This window comes from Botryllus schlosseri, chromosome 1 (assembly GCF_051294905.1).
Source record: "Botryllus schlosseri isolate E-star chromosome 1, Bs_hap1, whole genome shotgun sequence".
Classification (NCBI taxonomy): Eukaryota; Metazoa; Chordata; class Ascidiacea; order Stolidobranchia; family Styelidae; genus Botryllus; species Botryllus schlosseri.
In genome coordinates this window covers 37,089,947-37,107,879 of record NC_137236.1, presented here as the reverse complement: position 1 = coordinate 37,107,879, position 17,933 = coordinate 37,089,947, and the positions used below count along the sequence as shown (strand labels likewise).

General features: G+C 41.4%; 6 protein-coding genes across 8 annotated transcripts in view; all 6 read right to left on the bottom strand.

Moving 5' to 3' along the window:
• LOC145436243 (actin-related protein 10-like) overlaps positions 1-4,860 on the bottom strand; it is a 103,913-nt gene extending 99,053 nt beyond the window's left edge. For all 3 annotated transcript variants that reach the window (XM_080313629.1, XM_080313608.1, XM_080313620.1), the window contains exon 1: positions 3,260-4,860. The gene's annotated coding sequence lies outside the window, so the exon portion shown is untranslated. The remainder of the gene's footprint in view (positions 1-3,259) is intronic.
• LOC145436130 (uncharacterized) overlaps positions 1-13,839 on the bottom strand; it is an 89,865-nt gene extending 76,026 nt beyond the window's left edge. The window contains exon 1 of the mRNA XM_080313420.1: positions 12,431-13,839. Coding sequence (XP_080169546.1) covers positions 12,466-13,758 — 1,293 coding nt within the window. The 5' untranslated portion in view covers positions 13,759-13,839 and the 3' untranslated portion in view covers positions 12,431-12,465. The remainder of the gene's footprint in view (positions 1-12,430) is intronic.
• LOC145436123 (uncharacterized) overlaps positions 1-14,678 on the bottom strand; it is a 49,896-nt gene extending 35,218 nt beyond the window's left edge. Inside the window, exon 1 of the mRNA XM_080313410.1 lies at positions 14,580-14,678. The gene's annotated coding sequence lies outside the window, so the exon portion shown is untranslated. The remainder of the gene's footprint in view (positions 1-14,579) is intronic.
• LOC145436270 (uncharacterized) overlaps positions 1-17,933 on the bottom strand; it is a 192,591-nt gene that overhangs the window by 99,681 nt on the left and 74,977 nt on the right. The gene's annotated exons all lie outside the window — the stretch shown is intronic.
• LOC145436161 (uncharacterized) overlaps positions 3,438-17,933 on the bottom strand; it is a 76,221-nt gene continuing 61,725 nt past the window's right edge. The window contains exon 2 of the mRNA XM_080313444.1: positions 3,438-4,552. The gene's annotated coding sequence lies outside the window, so the exon portion shown is untranslated. The remainder of the gene's footprint in view (positions 4,553-17,933) is intronic.
• LOC145436138 (uncharacterized) lies at positions 5,111-12,470 on the bottom strand. Its single transcript, XM_080313428.1, has one exon. The coding sequence runs from the start codon at positions 6,476-6,478 to the stop codon at positions 5,276-5,278; it is 1,203 nt and encodes a 400-aa protein (XP_080169554.1). The 5' UTR covers positions 6,479-12,470; the 3' UTR covers positions 5,111-5,275.

The following is a 17,933-nucleotide window of genomic DNA, read 5'->3' as shown; positions in this document are numbered from 1 at the left end:
ATATTTTGGTGACTCGGCTTGCCTCAGGTAAAAATATAAAAGTAGGATTGACTTTGGACTCGGAACCTTGTGACTCGGTTACAACCCTGAATGAGGACCGAGAGCTAATCGATCACTAAGGTGACCAAACAATGAGGTTGATACAATACGTACATAGAATTGAAACTTCCAATGAATGAAGGAACTACTATGACCGAACAATTGAATTGATGCATTTAGTACTTCACAAAAGCAGAAATCGAAATGATGATAGCAAATATGACACCAAAAGTAAAAAAAAACTAAAGGGAAACTGTCATATGGGTACAAAACAGGGCTTTGGAGCCGGAGCCCCGGAGCCGTGCATTTTTGCCGGAGCAGGAGCCGGAGCCGGAGCTCTACATAAAATTCAGCCGGAGCCGGAGCTGGAGCCAGTAATTTTAGGGGTAGCTCCGGCTCCGACCTATGTCATAAGATGCTATTATATATGCAACAACCATATCTACTAAGTTCACATAATTAAATATCAGGCCTTTCGCGAAATTAAGAATCTTTTCCTCTTTGACTCTACCTTTTCCGACTAACCATGTTCCCGGGGATTTAACAGCAGATCAGTCATATGTTCAATGTTCAATTATCATCAATGAGTGCCGAACCTCGGTATGCGAAATATGCCGGTGAATATTGCGGGTATTCGGCATACCCGCAATTTCATCACCAACACAACCCTGTTGGCCAATTGTATACGGTACGAAAATAATGATCACTATGTATCACTATGCGAAATGGGAGAGAGGATTTCGTTGCACATGTCGATATGGCGAGCACGAGCCGAGAAATTATATCTTATCGTTGCTATGAATCGGATGAGCAAATACTCGTTCTTTCGTGATAGTTCTTTAATCGGGCCGCGAAATTGGACAGTGTTATTGAGTATGCAATTATGCATGCTAATTGGAATTCATTACTGCGCATCATCGCCATTCACTCCAGTAACGATTTTCGAGCGTAAATAGGGGATGGCAGAAGAGTAGCCCGAAACGCCATGGTATTTAATGTTGGAGACAAATTACTGATTTGGTACGCGATTTCTATTTTGTAATCATATGTTCCGTTAATTCATTCTTGATGTCTGCTTGATACTCTTGTATTCCCGTATTATCGCGCGCTTTGACTTGTAAATGTGCAACGTGCATACCGCATAGTTTAATTCGTTATGGGCATGGCGCAATGTGCATGGCACAGTGTTTCATTCAATTTATTCGATTTGTTTCAACCGGAAAATATTATATTCAGATGAACATGATCGGCACCGGATGGACTGGTAACGAGTGCACCAATATCGAACGTCAAACCGTAGGCCATTTGGTACAAATCGAATTTCTATTGATCACGTCGTAGTATCCGCCCATATTGCTTTTACTACAGTTACAGACGAATAATAATCGCACATTTAAAAATTGAATAGAGCTGTATGGCTTAATGTTAACGAGTACAGTGCCAGTGTTAAAACGCCGCATCAGAATTTTAATGCTGTACACAGCAATGGCACGGAGTAAAGTGCGTTCTAGTGCAACTATGATGTTACGACAATTGACAAGTATTCATTATGTCGTCACAAGCCGGTACGGCGGCACCCATATGTTCGTTACTGCATCCGATGTTACTGACGGCTGAGAGACTCTAGATTACCCTACTATAGATAACTAACCTACGGGTAAATTAGTAATCTATATAGACCAGGGTTGGTCCACATTTTCGGCTAAAGGGACACATGAAATTGACGAATGAGTACGCTGCCCACTAGCCGCGCCAGGCACGTACAATTTTCAACGTTAATATTATTATTACCTCCTTGGGTATATTGCTGGTCGACTGTACAGTGTACATATCGATATCGAAGATTTCCGCTAATATACGACAATCATTTTGTGCCTACATTTCTTCCTCGACGATCTTTCTGCGAGCGCAAACGCGAAAATACTTTATCTTAGGCTTACCATATTTTCCAGAAATTTCAGACATGCAAAACTGGAGAAGAATTCTCAAAAACCGGTAAATTTTTCACACTTCGTGATCGGTTAACTAAAAAAAAAAAAAAAAGGTTGTCTTTTCGCTCAGAGCTAAATTCACCGCTTTTCCCTCTGAAATACCCGCCGTAGCTTCACTTCTGCGCTAATTTGCGGCATATCACTCGCAATTTCCTCTAAATCTGAAATCTGACCTAAATTTTCAAAAAAGAGGACAAAAGGGCGTCCTCCGAGGACACTTTCAAAAAAGTCAAAAAAGAGGACAAATCCTCTTAAAAGAGGACGTATGGTAAGCCTACTTTATCTCGTAATTACGAATATAGTTAAACTCAATCGGCTAAATCAGGTGTTTTTTTTTCATTTTCAGGGGGGGGGGTGGGGGGTAGGCTACAAAGAAAGAAAGCGTGTGACAATTAAACACGCGAAGCGTGAATAAAAATATTACTACTATTTTAGCTTATTGTGATGTACGACGATGTAATAAAACTGTGACTGGACCCTGGATCTGCGAATGCGTCTAAACTGATATTTTAGTCATCAACATCCCAAGTTTTGCTAGCAGACTAATCATATTTTTGGTTGGCCTTGCAAGTTCACAATCTGAGCGACTCAATTTCGATAATATAACAAAATTTCGATAATATAATGGGAAATTAGCTCGCGGGCTAATCTAAATCTTCTCGCGGGCCACATATGGCCCGCTGGCCGCGGGTTGCCCACCCCTGATATAGACAGACATCTTCGATCGTTTTCAGAGCCGGAGACGGAGCTGGAACCGGAGCTGTGGTAATAATGCGGCTCCGGAGCTGGAGCTTATGTATGATAAAAGAAAGCTCCGGAGCCGGAGCTGGAGCAATGCAAATTTACGGCTGCTCCAAAGCCCTGGTACAAAGGAGTCGAAACACCATGATTCATGAATACTCACAACAACAACAACAACGAGAAACAATGACTTCCATTCTAACTCAACCAAGATGGTTATGTTCTTTGCAAGGTGGGTGTTTCGTTGAAAACTACTCGGCCGTTTCGACTTCCTTTCCTTCCTACCTTACATTTATTAATAAATTGAACTGGACTGACTTGATCGCTTCGTTTAGAAATCCAGTTATAGGCTATGTGTTTAGCATTTTATATTGGATTGCCTGGTAAGGGCTGATGAAGATTATAAAACCACTAATTATGAATCAGAAAATGTATATCTAAATTACTTTGAGTAATAGTAACGCACAACTCAGCGTTCATCAACTCACCATGGATTTTGAGAACAGTGGGGCGTCGAGTCTGCAGCAATCCCAATTTTCGTATATGCTTGCCCTATGTGAAACACCACCGCTGTAAAGGGGCTGATGCAGCAGCATAGCCAATTACCAGTCATAGTCACGTTATCCTGTGCAAAGAACTTTTGAATTTTTCGACAACTACAACTAATCTGCAACAATAGAAACACAATATTGAGGGCAATTTGAAACACAACAGCATGTCATGTGAAACATTTGTTATAATGCACTGAAAATCGATACTCCAGCTCAGGGTTGGTCAACCTGCCAGGGTTGTAATGGCGTTAAAGATATTTTAGTGTCTCGAGTCATTGTGCATGACTCGAACCAAGTCATATGACTCGACACTAGGGCGGCCAGGACAGACATTTCATAGTAAAGTTAACATATTATTGGTATTTCGTTTATTGAATAGTGACTTGGTTACAACCCTGCAACCTGCGGCTGTAAACACGTAATTCACTTAGTATGTGTTGGCGGCCATCGACATGCAAATTGAATTTATGATTTGACTCCAAAGATTTTAATTACACTTGAGATTTTCTTTGCGCTATGCGCGATTCATCGTGACTTCATAAAATTTTCGATTTTAATATAGTAGCGCAGCCCCACAGGACAGATGGGAATGGCAGAGGAAAAATATATGAATATCGACTTGTAATCATGTGCTTCTCACGAAAGAAATTTGTTTCTGGTACGTTTGGGCGATTCCAACTTCTTACCACTATACCGACAATCCTGACGTAATCTCAAGAAAAAACAGCATGCAACAAAGTCCTAAGATGCATCACCATTCATAACTTGCACTAGATTTTTGAAAACCCCTCCTTCATCATTTAAATATTTGATAGTAATATGTGAAACTACTAATATCAATGACGATATTCATTAGTGAATTCAAGCGATTATTTGGACTCCCAGTAACTGTTCATAACAAGACCACTTCCGATTTTGGTGTACATAGTAAGCTGATATGAAAAAAACAGATTAATCGGAAGTTCACCAGAAATGGACTTTGAACATGGGTATTTGGCGTACAGCAAGTTCAATACGACTATGCCCATGAGTGCAGCAGAAGCTGAACCCGTTCAGACGCCAGACGCTGCCGAGTGTCTAGGGAAGCGTTCGACTATAGATAAATAACCTACGGATAGATGCGAAACACATGATTAGCGGATGAGTACATAGTTTTAGCTAGCGATTGTTACATTGCATGCCAGCGACCGGGCAGCAATACGTATGGGGTATATTTGGACTGTAATGCGACTCGACTCGACCACCATGTCTGGGGCATGTTCAAGCTTTGTTGCCAATATTGCAGACAAGATGATTTTTCATGCTAGCATACATCCGCATATGTCCGGGTTGTCTTCTCAATAAATGCTTTCCCACACACATCACATGATGATTTTTGATTCCATCATGCATCCGCATATGAAGCTTCAGGTGACCCTTCTGAGTAAACGCTTTCCCACACACTGCACATTCATGATTTTTGACACCAGCATGCATCTCCACATGACGCTCAAGGTTTCCCTTCCGAGTAAATGCTTTTCCATACACAGCACATTCATGATTTTAGACACCAGCATGGATCTTCATATGAAGCTTGAGGCCTTCCTTCTGAGTAAATGCTTTTCCACACACAGCACTTTCATGATTTTTGACGCCAGCATGCATCTTCATATGAAGCTTGAGGTTACTCTGGTGAGTAAATGATTTTCCACAGACAGGGCATTCGTGATTTTTGATGCCAGCATGCATTTCCATATGAAGCTTCAGGTAATTCATCCGAGTAAATGCTTTTCCACACACAGAACATTCATGATTTTTGACTCCAGCATGCATGGCCCTATGACGCTTGAGGTCACCCTTCTGAGTAAAAGCTTTACCACACAAATTACATTCATGGTTTTTGACGCCAGCATGTATCTCCGTATGACGCTTGAGGTTACTCAGGTGAGTAAATGATTTTCCACAAACAGGGCATTAGTGATTTTTGATGCCAGCGTGCATTTCGATATGAAGCTTCAGGTGATCCATCCGAGTAAATGCTTTTCCACACACAGCACATTCATGAATTTTGATGCCAGCATGCATATTCATATGAAGCTTGAGGTTACTCTGGTGAGTAAATGATTTTCCACACACGGCACATTGATGATTTTTGACGCCAGCATGTATCTTCATATGACGCTTGAGGTCACTCTGGTGAGTAAATGATTTTCCACACACGGCACATTCATGATTTCTGACGCCAGCATGTATCTGCATATGAAGCTTGAGCTTACACTTCAGATCAAACGCTTTTCCGCACACAGCACATTCACGATTCTTGACGCCAATATGCATCTCCAAATGAAGCTTGAGATGATCCTTGCGAGTAAATGATTTTCCACACACAGCACATTCATGAATTTTGATGCCATCATGCATGACCATATGACGCTTGAGGCCTCCTTTCCGAGTGAAAAGTTTGCCACACACAACACATTCATGGTTCTTAACGCCAGCATGCGTCTCCATATGAAGCTTCAGGTTACTCTTGTGAGTAAATGATTTCCTACATACATAACATTCATGATTTTTGACGCCAGCATGCATCTCCATATGAAGTTTTAGGTGAACCTTTCGAGTAAATGCTTTTCCACAAACACAACATTCAAGATTTTTGACGCCAGCATGCTTTTTTATATGAACCTTCAGGTGACCCTTCTGAGCAAATGCTTTCCCACATACATCACATTCATGATTTTTGACGCCAGCATGCATCTCGATATGAAGTTTCAGGTGTCCCTTTCGAGTAAATGCTTTGCCACAAACAACACATTCATGATTTTTGACGCCAGCATGCATCTTTATATGAAGCTTCAGGTCACCCTTCCGAGTAAATGCTTTCGCACACACAGCACATTCATGATTTTGGACGCCAGCATGCATGTCCATATGAAGCTTCAGGTCTCCCTTCTGGGTAAAAGCTTTTCCACACACATCACATTCATTGTTTTTGACGCCAGCATGCATGTCCATATGACGTTTGAGGTTATACTTCTGAGTAAATGCTTTTCCACACACATCACATTCATGGTTTTTGACGCCAACATGCATCTCCATATGACGCGTCAGGTTACGCTTTTGAGTAAATATTTTCCCACATACATCACACTCATGATTTTTGACACCGGAATGCATGTCCTATAATCCTCCACCACTCTCTAAATATCACCTAAACGATATTTCAAGTCATGATGAATAGTTAGAAATTAGAGTCTGTGTGTCACTCACTTGTGGAAACGGTCGCATACAGGTATGGCAAACTATACCAAATCTTCAATGTGATGTAGAATTAGCATTAGAGTGATTGTGGTGGCACAAAAGGTAGTAACCAGTGATAATTGAATACTCGACTCGAGTTGAAACCAAGTAGGCTACTTATCACCCAATATGGAATCGGTGTCTCGTGCACACCAAATATTCTACTGACTACACACAGGTGTGACGCTGAGAACCGCCTTGGCACACCAATGATATTACTCTAAACGTAACGGGGATTTCAGCCCGGCATATCACCCCTTATCACGCTTGACACATGTCTATTGTGCCCCTAAAATAGTTCATCAGGTGGAAAGTATTTCTGCTTTTACGCAGTACTCAGGTGGATCTATCTACCAGTTTCACTTGCCCAAGTATGACCAAAGGCTGCTGCACGCTGGCTCTCGCGACACAACAAAACGAGAGAATCACGCCTGTCTGTGACAAAACCATGCACACCGCGTCGCCGGACAACGCAACAAAGCGTCGGCGAGCGGGCTACGCAACTCGCAGACAAAGTTGAAAAAATCCAACTTTGTAGCGAGTTGGGGGCTCAGTCGCCGTAGAAAATAAGCACGCGGTCTTATCTCGACTGTGCTGTTGCAATCTATTCTAATCGTTCTAATTCCTAATTTAACATACTCGTGTACCAGATGCGGAATTTATCACGGGATTGACTCAGGGGGCTGTATGATATCCAACAAGCCCAGAAAAAGAATGATTCAACCTCAAGTTGATAACTTGAAGATGGATGAACGAAATGAAGATATATTTGATCATTAAATTACGACATGTTCACAATACAAGATGAATAACAGAGAGCATGACCGCTAGCCCGTCAATGCCACTGACATGCTGGACATTACGAAAGTACCGGTAGGCCAAGATGAGTAGGCCTATATATTATAAAGATATCTGATTGATGGATATGTTAGGGCGTTTCAACGATTAGACACCTTGTTTATATTCTTTGTATCTTGGGTACTGCATATTGGGCATCTGCGTCTTCAGTTGAAATAATATCTGGTATATTCGGATATCGATGAAAGATTCCAATTTCACATTAGGAAGGAGTTCACTACATGAAATTTCTCCTGAGATGTAGTGAATAAAACTTTTTAGATGATCACAAAGCACCCAACTAAGAACAGTTGGTCCGAAAATTTGTCCCTGCATATCGAAAACTTGAGCACGAACTTGAGCTTCCTGTTCAGTCATATTGATATATTTACTGAAGATCTATAGTTGATTAGCAAGGGGAAAGGTTCTACCAAGACATCAGAACTACAAAAGAAGGATATCAGGGCAGATGAGATGAACAATTGAACATATTATGGCAGACCATTGCCAAGAAACTGCACTAAATAGCTTACGGGCGAACATCGTACAAAAACAATTGTGCTATAAAATAAATAATATTCTATTTCAACTGATTATTTCAAATTTGCAGTAGGTGGTTGACGTAAAACTGATTAAATTATTGCCACGTTATTTGAGTATCTATGTAAATACTTATATACACGACTGGAGTTTATTCATGTAGGCTGCATGATATCCGTGAAAGTCTGCAACTAAAATAAATCGACAACACTGATCTTATATTCAAAGTAGAGACTGACCTTATTCTGAACATAATCACAGCAACACCACTCGTGATTCGTACTGAACTAGGTACTGAGCTACTGACTGACTATAATATTCATTATATTTTTGTTATTGTAATCACATCACGGCCAAGACTAAACGGCGGACCAGACGGACAATGACAAAATCCATTGAGTGAGTTAAGTCTAAACGGCGGAATGCGCAATACTATAAGGCAAAGCTGTGGTCTATCGATGATATCACAAAATCCCACAATCACAACAGCGGACCGTCCCTCCGCAAGTGGTCTTGTACTACTTCCACTTTCAGAATTTCTAATGTTCGTATTTCATTTTTAAACTCATTATCAAGTCATGTAGCCCTATTGTCCAGTTTCAATTTACTTCTTAGACTTTTCAACAACGTTCCATTCTGCTACTACGTGAGGTAGTTTTGATATACTTCAATATTATCGCGTCCACTTGAGTAAAATTCTGCGGGTTTGTACTTGAGCAGCATCAGAAATTTTCCTCTGAGGTAACCACTAACCAGTAGCGAAATACTGCGTTTTCGGAGCATGCTAGTATATTTTAGTGTAGCTGTACTGCAGAGATGAGCATGGATTAGGATTAGGTTTTGAAAAAACAGGATTTGTGAAATTTTGTCGGATTTGGATTAGACATTTTTTCAGAACGGATTAGGATTTAAATTGGATTCATCTATTCTCTGGGAGATTGAAATATCGTGTGGCGAATGGCGACAAACTTTATTCAAATCAGTTATTAACGTACTTATGGTTACTAGGTTATCTTGAATCAAGTGAATCGTTGGTTGTAAAAGAAAATTTTCGAATCCCTCCATTGCATAAATTAGTTTTTTTTCTGAATTTCCAGTTGGAATCGGATTAGGATTGGACATGGACTGGAATATGAAAAAGTTATGGATTAGGATTTGGATTTGAAGGTGTGGATTTGGATTGGATTAGGATATAGAAATTTCAAATCCGCTCATCTCTGCTGTACTGCTTACTTGAGATATTATGCCAGCAAAATATTTTCACATCTACAGATTCAAACTGCTGGCCAACTTTTATGTCAAAAAACAAAATATTTTCAAAATCATATTGTCTAATTCAGTGGTTCCCAACCTTTTTCAACCCATCGCCCCCTTTTCAAGGTTAACATCGATCATCGCCCCCCAAATTTTGTGTACCGAAAATTGGGCATACAAACTGTAATCACCGGCGGGTTGACTGAAAAAAAAAGGTCATCCGCTTTGACGCATCATCACCCCCTTCGATATTTTCGCCCCCTTTGTCCATTTTCGACCCAATTTGCCCCCTTCGTCATTCACAGTTCCCATTCGTCGCCAATCACCAGTCAGAGTCACGTTATCCTGTATACAGACTTTTGAATTTTCGACGACTGCAACAACTAATCTGCAACAATAGTAATAGAATATTTATGGCAATTTGAAACACAACAGCATGTCATGTGAAATACTTGTTGTAAAGAACTGGAAATCGATACTCTCGCTATGGGCTGGCTAACCTGCCAAGGTTGTCTCGAACCAAGTCATATGAGTCGACATTAGGGTGGCCAGGACAGACATTACATTGTAACTTCGAAGAATAGTAAATTTAACACATTATTGGTATCTTGTCTCTTGACTTGGAACCTTGTGACTTGGTTACAATCTTGCAACCTGTGGTCGTAGAACGAAATTTGAGCCGCTGTCAACACGTAATTCACATAGTATGTGTTGGCGACCTATGACATACAAATTGAATTTATGGATTGACTACCTAATTTTAAAGAGATTTTGATTACACTTCAGATTTTCCATGCGCTATACGCGATTTATTGCGACTTCATTAAATTTTCAATTTCAATATAGTAGCGCCCTTTGCAATCGGAGCCACACAGTACAGATGCGAACAGCAGAGGAAAATATTGTGAATACGTATTTGTAACCGTGTGCTCCTCACAAAAGAAATTTTGTTTCTGGTACCATTGGACCATTCCAACATTTTACCACTATACCGAAAATCCTGACAGGAGCTCACGAAAAAACAGCATGCAACAAAGTCCGAAGATGCATCATCATTCATACCTTGCCGTAAACTTTTGAAAGGGGTCATCATTTAAATATTTGTTAGTAATACATGAAACTCTATATCAGGGGTTCTCAACCCGCGGGCCGCATGCGGCCCGCAGACGATTATTTTGCGGCCATCTTTCATTATAAACGCAATTACTTCTGACACGGTATTTTTACAAATTAATTTAGATACTTGGCTCTTTTATCGCACCGTCTCTCTTTCATTTGATTACTCATTCTTGAAAGCAGTGGTTCTCAAACTGGAGGATGCGCTGACTTGGGGGTCTGAAAGCATCTGAGGGGGGGGAGAAGATGCGGTCAACTGAACAAAAAAAATTTGCGATGTGCGCAATTTATCTCCGTTTACTAGTTATTTCTCGGTGTATAGTCAGAATTTCATATTTGAGAATTCTCTCATCAACAGCCATAACCTTCCTTGCCATCGAACTAGCCGTTTGTGTTGCTAGCATTCTGGTTGCATTTTGTTATATGACGATAAGGGGGCACTAAATTTTACCTATCAAAAACGGGGGCATGTCTAAAATAGTTCGAGAACCACTGCTTTAATGTGTTCTCGTTTCTTGATGCATGCTCGACTTAAGATTGGTATTGATTTGAATCGGTATTCGACTGGACTCTAGTTCAAGAGAATTCCGTAACGTAGTAGGCCTACACTTTTAAAGAGTGTCAGACTCAGTGCAAACTGTTGTTGAGATTGCCGATGAGGTTACAGACGCATCGTTCAAAATTGATTGGAATATCGCTAAACCCAAGAAATCTGCTAAAGAAGGTGTTATTTCAATAAAACCTCAACATTCTGTGCGAATATCTGCTGTTTCCGGAACGTAGTAGCAAGGACAACATCACCCGACGAATTGCGAAGATACAGTCGTCTGATTCAATCGTGACCAGATGAGAAACATCAATGTCAGTCGGTATTTTATAGCATGTTCTGAAACACGTTGCCGCGTAGACTACTTAACCCAGCCTCGGACGAATCCACCGATATTGCATAACTAATAATCTGGTTGAATTTTATCAGAGTGGACGTATATGCAGAGTAAATGCAGGCTGGGCAAACGTGGGGAGGGGACCAGTAAAAATATCAACTTGACAAAGCTGACTACTGTAATTAATGATGCAGGGCCCCAGGCTTGGAAGGAAAGAAAAAGGGCCGATTGGTTTGCTCAGAAATGGCCCCGATCACCAGACTTCTTCATATATCACTCAGAGCTCAATGTGATAATGGCCTCCGTAACGCAAACGTTACCGTAATTTGATACTTGCTCTCTCACGCATTGAAACAGAGAGTTCGGTTCTCTTGTGGAAGGGTTTGAAGTTGAATATACCGACTTGGTATCGAATGCAATGCACGCTCCATGAAGTGATTTACTTGCGCCGCAAGAAGATACATAGTCTTACAACAAGCAGCAGCTGCAAACTTACGAACGCTGTCCAATAATGCTTTAGAATGCATAAAAACGTACTACATGGCCGTATACGACTGGTAAATAGGCTACATTAGCCTAAATTTAACATTAGCCCAAAAATACATGTGATTTTTTTTTGTGCGGCATGCAGCATCTTCTGCTGTTAAAATGCGGCCCGATATACAAGGGAAGTTGAGAACCCCTGCTCTATATTATTGACGAAATTCATTAGTGAATTCAAGCGATCGTGTTGACTTCCAGTAACTGTTCATAACAAAACCACTCGTGAGTTTCGTGCACATAGAAAGCTGATATGGAAAAATAGATTATTCGGGAGTTCACCAGAAATGGACATTGGACATGGGTGTTTGGCATCCAGTAAGTTCAATACGACCTTGCACATGAGTGCAACAGAAGCTGAACCCGCTCAGAGGCCAGACGAGGCAGACTGTCTACGAAACGTTCAACTATCGATAACTAACCTATGGATGGAGGCGCAACACATGATTAACGGATGAGTACCCAGTTGTAGGTAGCGATTGCTTTTCGCTTCGTAAACAGATATTGCGTACCAGCGACAGGACAGCATTACGTACGGGGTATATGTGGACTGAACTGCCACTCGATACCACGTCTGGAGCATGTTCGAGCTTGGTTGCCAATATTGCATACTAGATTTTTGATGTCAGCAAAATAATCATACGGAGTTCGAAGTGACTCTTCTGAGTAAATGCCTTCCCTCATACACCACATTTATGATTTTTTTATGCAAGCATGTATCCGCATATGTCCGGTAAGGGTTGTCTTCCGAGTAAATGCCTTCCCACAAACATCACATTCATGATCTTTAATGCCAGCATGCATCTCCATATGAAGATTCAAGTGACCCTTCAGAGTGAATGCTTTCCCACATACATCACATTCATGATTTTTGACGCCAGCATGGTTCTCCATATGAAGCTTGAGGGATCCCTTCTGAGTAAATGCTTTCCCACACACATTACAGTCATGGTTTTTGATGCCAGCATGGATCTTTATATGACGCTTGAGGCTACCCTTGCGGGTAAATGCTTTCCCACATACAACACATTTATGATTTTTGACGCCAGCATGCATCTCAATATGAAGTTCCAAGCTACGTTTGTGAAGAAATGCTTTTCCACATATATCACACTCCTGATTTTTGACGCCAGCATGCACCTCCATATGAAGCTTCAGGTGACTCTTCTGAGTAAATGGTTTCCCACATACATCACATTCAAAATTTTTGACGCCAGCATGGATCTTCATATGAAGCCCGAGGGATCTCTTCCGAGTAAATGCTTTCTCACAGATATTACAGTCATGATTCTGGATGCTAGCATGGATCTTCATATGAAGCTTCAGGGATCCCTTCTGAGTAAATGCTTTCCCACACACATTACAGTCATGGTTCTTGATGCCAGCATGGATCTTTATATGACGGTTGAGGCTACCCTTGTGGGTAAATGCTTTTCCACACACAACACATTTATGATTTTTGACGCCAGCATGCATCTCAATATGAAGTTTGAAGCTACGCTTGTGAAGAAATGCTTTTCCACATATATCACACTCCTGATTTTTGACGCCAGCATGCACCTCCATATGAAGCTTCAGGTGACCCTTATGAAGAAATGGTTTCCCACATACATAACATTCATGATTTTTGACGCCAGCATGGATCTTCATATGAAGCCCGAGGGATCCCTTCTGAGTAAATGCTTTCTCACAGACATTACAGTGATAATTCTTGATGCCAGCATGGATCTTCATATGAAGCTGGAGGGCTCCCTTCTGAGTAAATGCTTTCCCACACACAACACATTTATAATTTTTGACGCCAGCATGCATCTCAACATGAAGTTTGAGGCTACGCTTATGAAGAAATGCTTTTCCACATATATCACACTCCTGATGTTTGACGCTAGCATGTATCTCCATATGACGCTTCAGGTGACCCTTCCGAGTAAATGCTTTCCCGCACACAGCACATTCATGATTTTTGACGCCAGTAGGGATATTCATATTTCCATGTATAATTGGCAAAATTTTACCGATTTTATTGTCCTGAAATGTGGGGGTGCATATGATGCATGGTTACAAGAAGCCTTTATTAAAATCTCCCCCGAAATAAAACTTGAATTCACACCTTTCTTGATGTTTATTTTAATCGCGCATCACATTCAGCCAGCATGCCCAGTGATACGTATTATCAGTGTTACACGCTGCCAATTAGCGAGATGACTGTTGCCAATTTGCTAGAGTCGTCTGCGCTGCACATCAGCACGCAATCACCTGATGAGTTGGTTTGCCGTTTGGACGCAACCGAAATTAGGTCATTGATTGCTGCACACGTGCTTGGCCTGTGGCCTGAACAATCGCATATACAACACACCCTGTCCGGAAGATGTAGTCGCTGGCCTAAACACTAGAGTCACATCTTCAACAGGCCTGGTAGGCCCAACATAATCGCTGGCCCCAGTAATCACGTCTGTAATAGGCCTAGTGCGCAAGATGTCATGTCGCTGCCTGAGCTATCGCGTTGAGGGCCGAACAGACTTCGGCTGCTATCTACTATCGTTTAGAGACAATGCCGTTAAGTATATTATGATTAGCGATCGTTATGTCATGATTGATCAACAGTGACGTTTCAAATACAGAATGACATCGAACATAAAACATAACTAGTATTCATGTACTGCAAATGCAGGGTGAGTGCTATACATGGGTACAGGATTTTCCCAGAACTTGCATGTCATTTTAAGGGTGCATATTATACATGGAGGGGTATTTCACATGAAAAATGTCGGTAATCTACACATTCTGGTCGCATAAAAGACACAAACCGTATTTGAACTTTCCGCATCATTCACAATTTGGTGATGTCACAATGAGTGATGCCCGAACACTCGAGTCGAGTCGAAACACTCGATTCAGAATCGATCCACTCAGGAAATTGATTTTGCCCAGCTCTGCTCATCACGCATGGCATATTTTTATTGCCCACCTAACAGAGGCATCAGTTTGGAAGTATTTCTGCTTTTCCATAATACTCGGGTGGATTATCTACTAGTTTCACTTGCTCAAGTATTTATTTTCATATATCGCAGGCTACTACTTCTATCTCAACAGTTATTAATGCTGAAATACTAGTTTGTGCATTAGGGCTGTTAAAACAACATTTTCTTCAAATTTCACTGACTACCTGACAAAATTGTTACGTTGGCTAAAAAAAAACTTGCACACTAAATTTGACTCAATGTAACTGGTAGAATAGAAATTACAACAGTAGAAAAATATGGGTTTATTATATAAAAACCATAGAAATTGAAATTTTTCTGTCCACCACAAAAATGTTGGGCTGTCAGTGGAGATGATGCACACCGAATTCGGCTCAATTCCAACCTATAGAAGCGAAGTTATTGGAGGCGAAAAATTCTATAATAAATAATGAAAGAGTTAGCCACCGTAAATACTATATCATTTAAATCCAAAATTTTCCACTGCAATAACGTCGCTTGTAGTGGTTGGACTGGAGATAAATTTGGTGTGCAACGTTTCTACTGACAGCGAAACAATTTAATGTAGTTGGCAGAAAATTTCAATTTCCTTTTTTCATTTACTACCGTACTTATATAAATAATTCAAAACGTTTTACTGCAAGAACTTCGCTTCTGCTGTTTGAAATTGAGCCAGCGTTGTTTTAGCCAACCTAATTATTATATGACATAAAACTTCACAGCGATATCGATGACTTAACCTTACCAAGTCTGACACCAACTACCTCACCCCATTCTTCTACCATGTCCGTCAATTACCCGGGGCAGTTGAAGCTTTCCAGAGATTCCAAATGTCATACGAATTTTACTGTGACAACAAACCGACCTGTGCAAGTTAGCTGGAACTTTCTACACGTGGTACTTCTTGGGTATAGTAGGCCTACCCAACACACTGGACTCGTAAATGTCACACTAAAAACATCTACTGATGTATTGAACCCTTAAGCGGAGAAAGAAATTAGATTGCTGGTAGATTTTTGGCGCTACTGATAAATTGATGCACACTTATTTCTAATAACATAAATATTAGCAATTGAGCTCCATTGCATGAAGACAAACAGCAAAAAAATCATCAATAATCAAGTGGCCCTTGTAATCATTCTTTAACCGAATATGGCCCTTTGGTCAAAAAGGTGGGACACCCTGTTCTAGATCAAATTGGGTTAATGGGTGGGTGCCAGAGTGGAATTATTGGTAATCTCGCACGCAATTTTCTGTTTAATAAATTACTTCTTCCATGGAAGAAACCCTTCTGTCACGTGCAGCTCATTCTAAAGGTTTTGGTGCGGTTACGTTCACAATATAGTCAGTTGAGCTGCTGGTTGCCGGAGAACCCGGCCCTACCAACTCGGCCCTCGGAGAACCCGGCCCTTGGAGAACCCGGCCCTCGGTGAATTCAAATTAAGTGTATTCACAAGTATTAATATGAATTATTAAAGTAATAATGTTATTATCAACTGATTTGTCGGTCTTTTAAGGAGCTCAGGGCATGCGTAGGTCACGCAGTCACGGCGTGATCAGATCACGGATTGTGCAAGCTCCAGGCGCGGGAGAGAACGCGACGTTCACATATCGATCACGCGTGGTCGGCTCATTGTTGAATTGACTTGGCGAGAAGCAGACGTGTGATTTGGATATTAGGGTTGCCGGGGGTGGGATATTAGCGTTGCCGGGGTGGGATAATAGGGTTGGTGGAGGTGGGATATTAGGGTTGCCGGGGTGGGATATTAGGGTTGGGGGAGGGGGGATATTAGGGTTGGTGGAGGTGGGATATTAGGGTTGCCGGGGGTGGGAAATTAGGGTTGCCAGTGAATAAAATATTTCCCGAGGGCCAGCTTCACATTTAATGCATTTTTAATTCAAAATTGTTCGAGGGCCGCATTCTCCGAGGTCCAGAGTAGTCGAAAAACTCCGTGAATACCACAACAAGTAGACCACGCGTGCTTGATATACAAAATTTCCCGAGGGCCGGGTTCTCCAAGGGCCGGGTTCTCCGAAGGCCGAGTTCTCCAAGGGCCGGGTTCTCTGGTAATCGAGCTGCTATGTCTACAATACTTTCAGTCCACGATTAAGGGTTAGTGTCATTAGGTTGGTGGCTCGGGTCATTAGATTAGGATTTACTGTCATAACGGGGAGATAGCGTACCGTAGTGGTGAGCGACCTCGGGATACAACCCTCGTCCCCAACCCTTCCCCCTAATGCCATAAACCCTCAACCGTGGACTGACCTTATTGTCCACATACTGACCGTAGAGACTGATCTTATTGCGAAATAATCACTGCCACCCTCCTCGTGAGTGGTACTGAACTGAGCTCTGAACTACTGACTGACACTTTACTATAATATTCACGGTATTGTTGGTATTGCAATCACATCACGAGGCCAACACTAAACGGCGGACCGGGCGAACCGTACACAAGGCGTTAATTACACTGCTATACTATCGAATGTGAAATTGTCGGCCTCGTTGCGACCGTAACTTTCGTTCAAAATTCTGCGCTCTCAACTTTTGGATTGCCAGAAATACTAAAGGCGCTGCCGCTAAACAATTCTGAATCATGCCTCAGCGAAGCGGAACGAACTAAAGAAACAGAAAAGTCGGTCGTTGTCATTTCATGTTTACATTCGATAGTTGAACACTTCACAGCGGACCGAGCAAATCCAACCATCTCAAAATCACTCCAACTTTCATTACAGGAAGGTTAACCACTGACCAGGCAAAACTGCGGACAGGATGGACTATGACAAATACACTTGAGTCAAGGAAGATGAATCTAAACGGCGGAACTCGTAATACTAAACGGCAAAGCAGTGGTCTATCGATGATATCACAAAATCCCACAATCGCATCAGCTGACCGTCATTATCATCATCGGTTTATTAGCAAGTTTATCAGTTCAATACACCACAAAAAATGCGATTCAATGAAAAGACATGAAGAAGAAGAAGGAGAGAGACAAGAAGAAGGAGAAGTCTATGGAATATGACACCCACCTTGGCCTAGGCGATGTAAAGAGGAGGCATGCACTGCACACTGAATGAAAGTAAAGAAGGTAGTATAGAAAAAGAAAGCGACAAGAAATAGGGCGGCATGTCATGGGAAGCGAGATCGATAGGTTAGTCGTGGACAGGGCCGTAACA

What these genes read in the sequence shown, in the direction of transcription:
- LOC145436138 (XM_080313428.1), bottom strand. Translation starts at nt 6,478, where the DNA reads ATGCATTCCGGTGTCAAAAATCATGAGTGTGATGTATGTGGGAAAATA.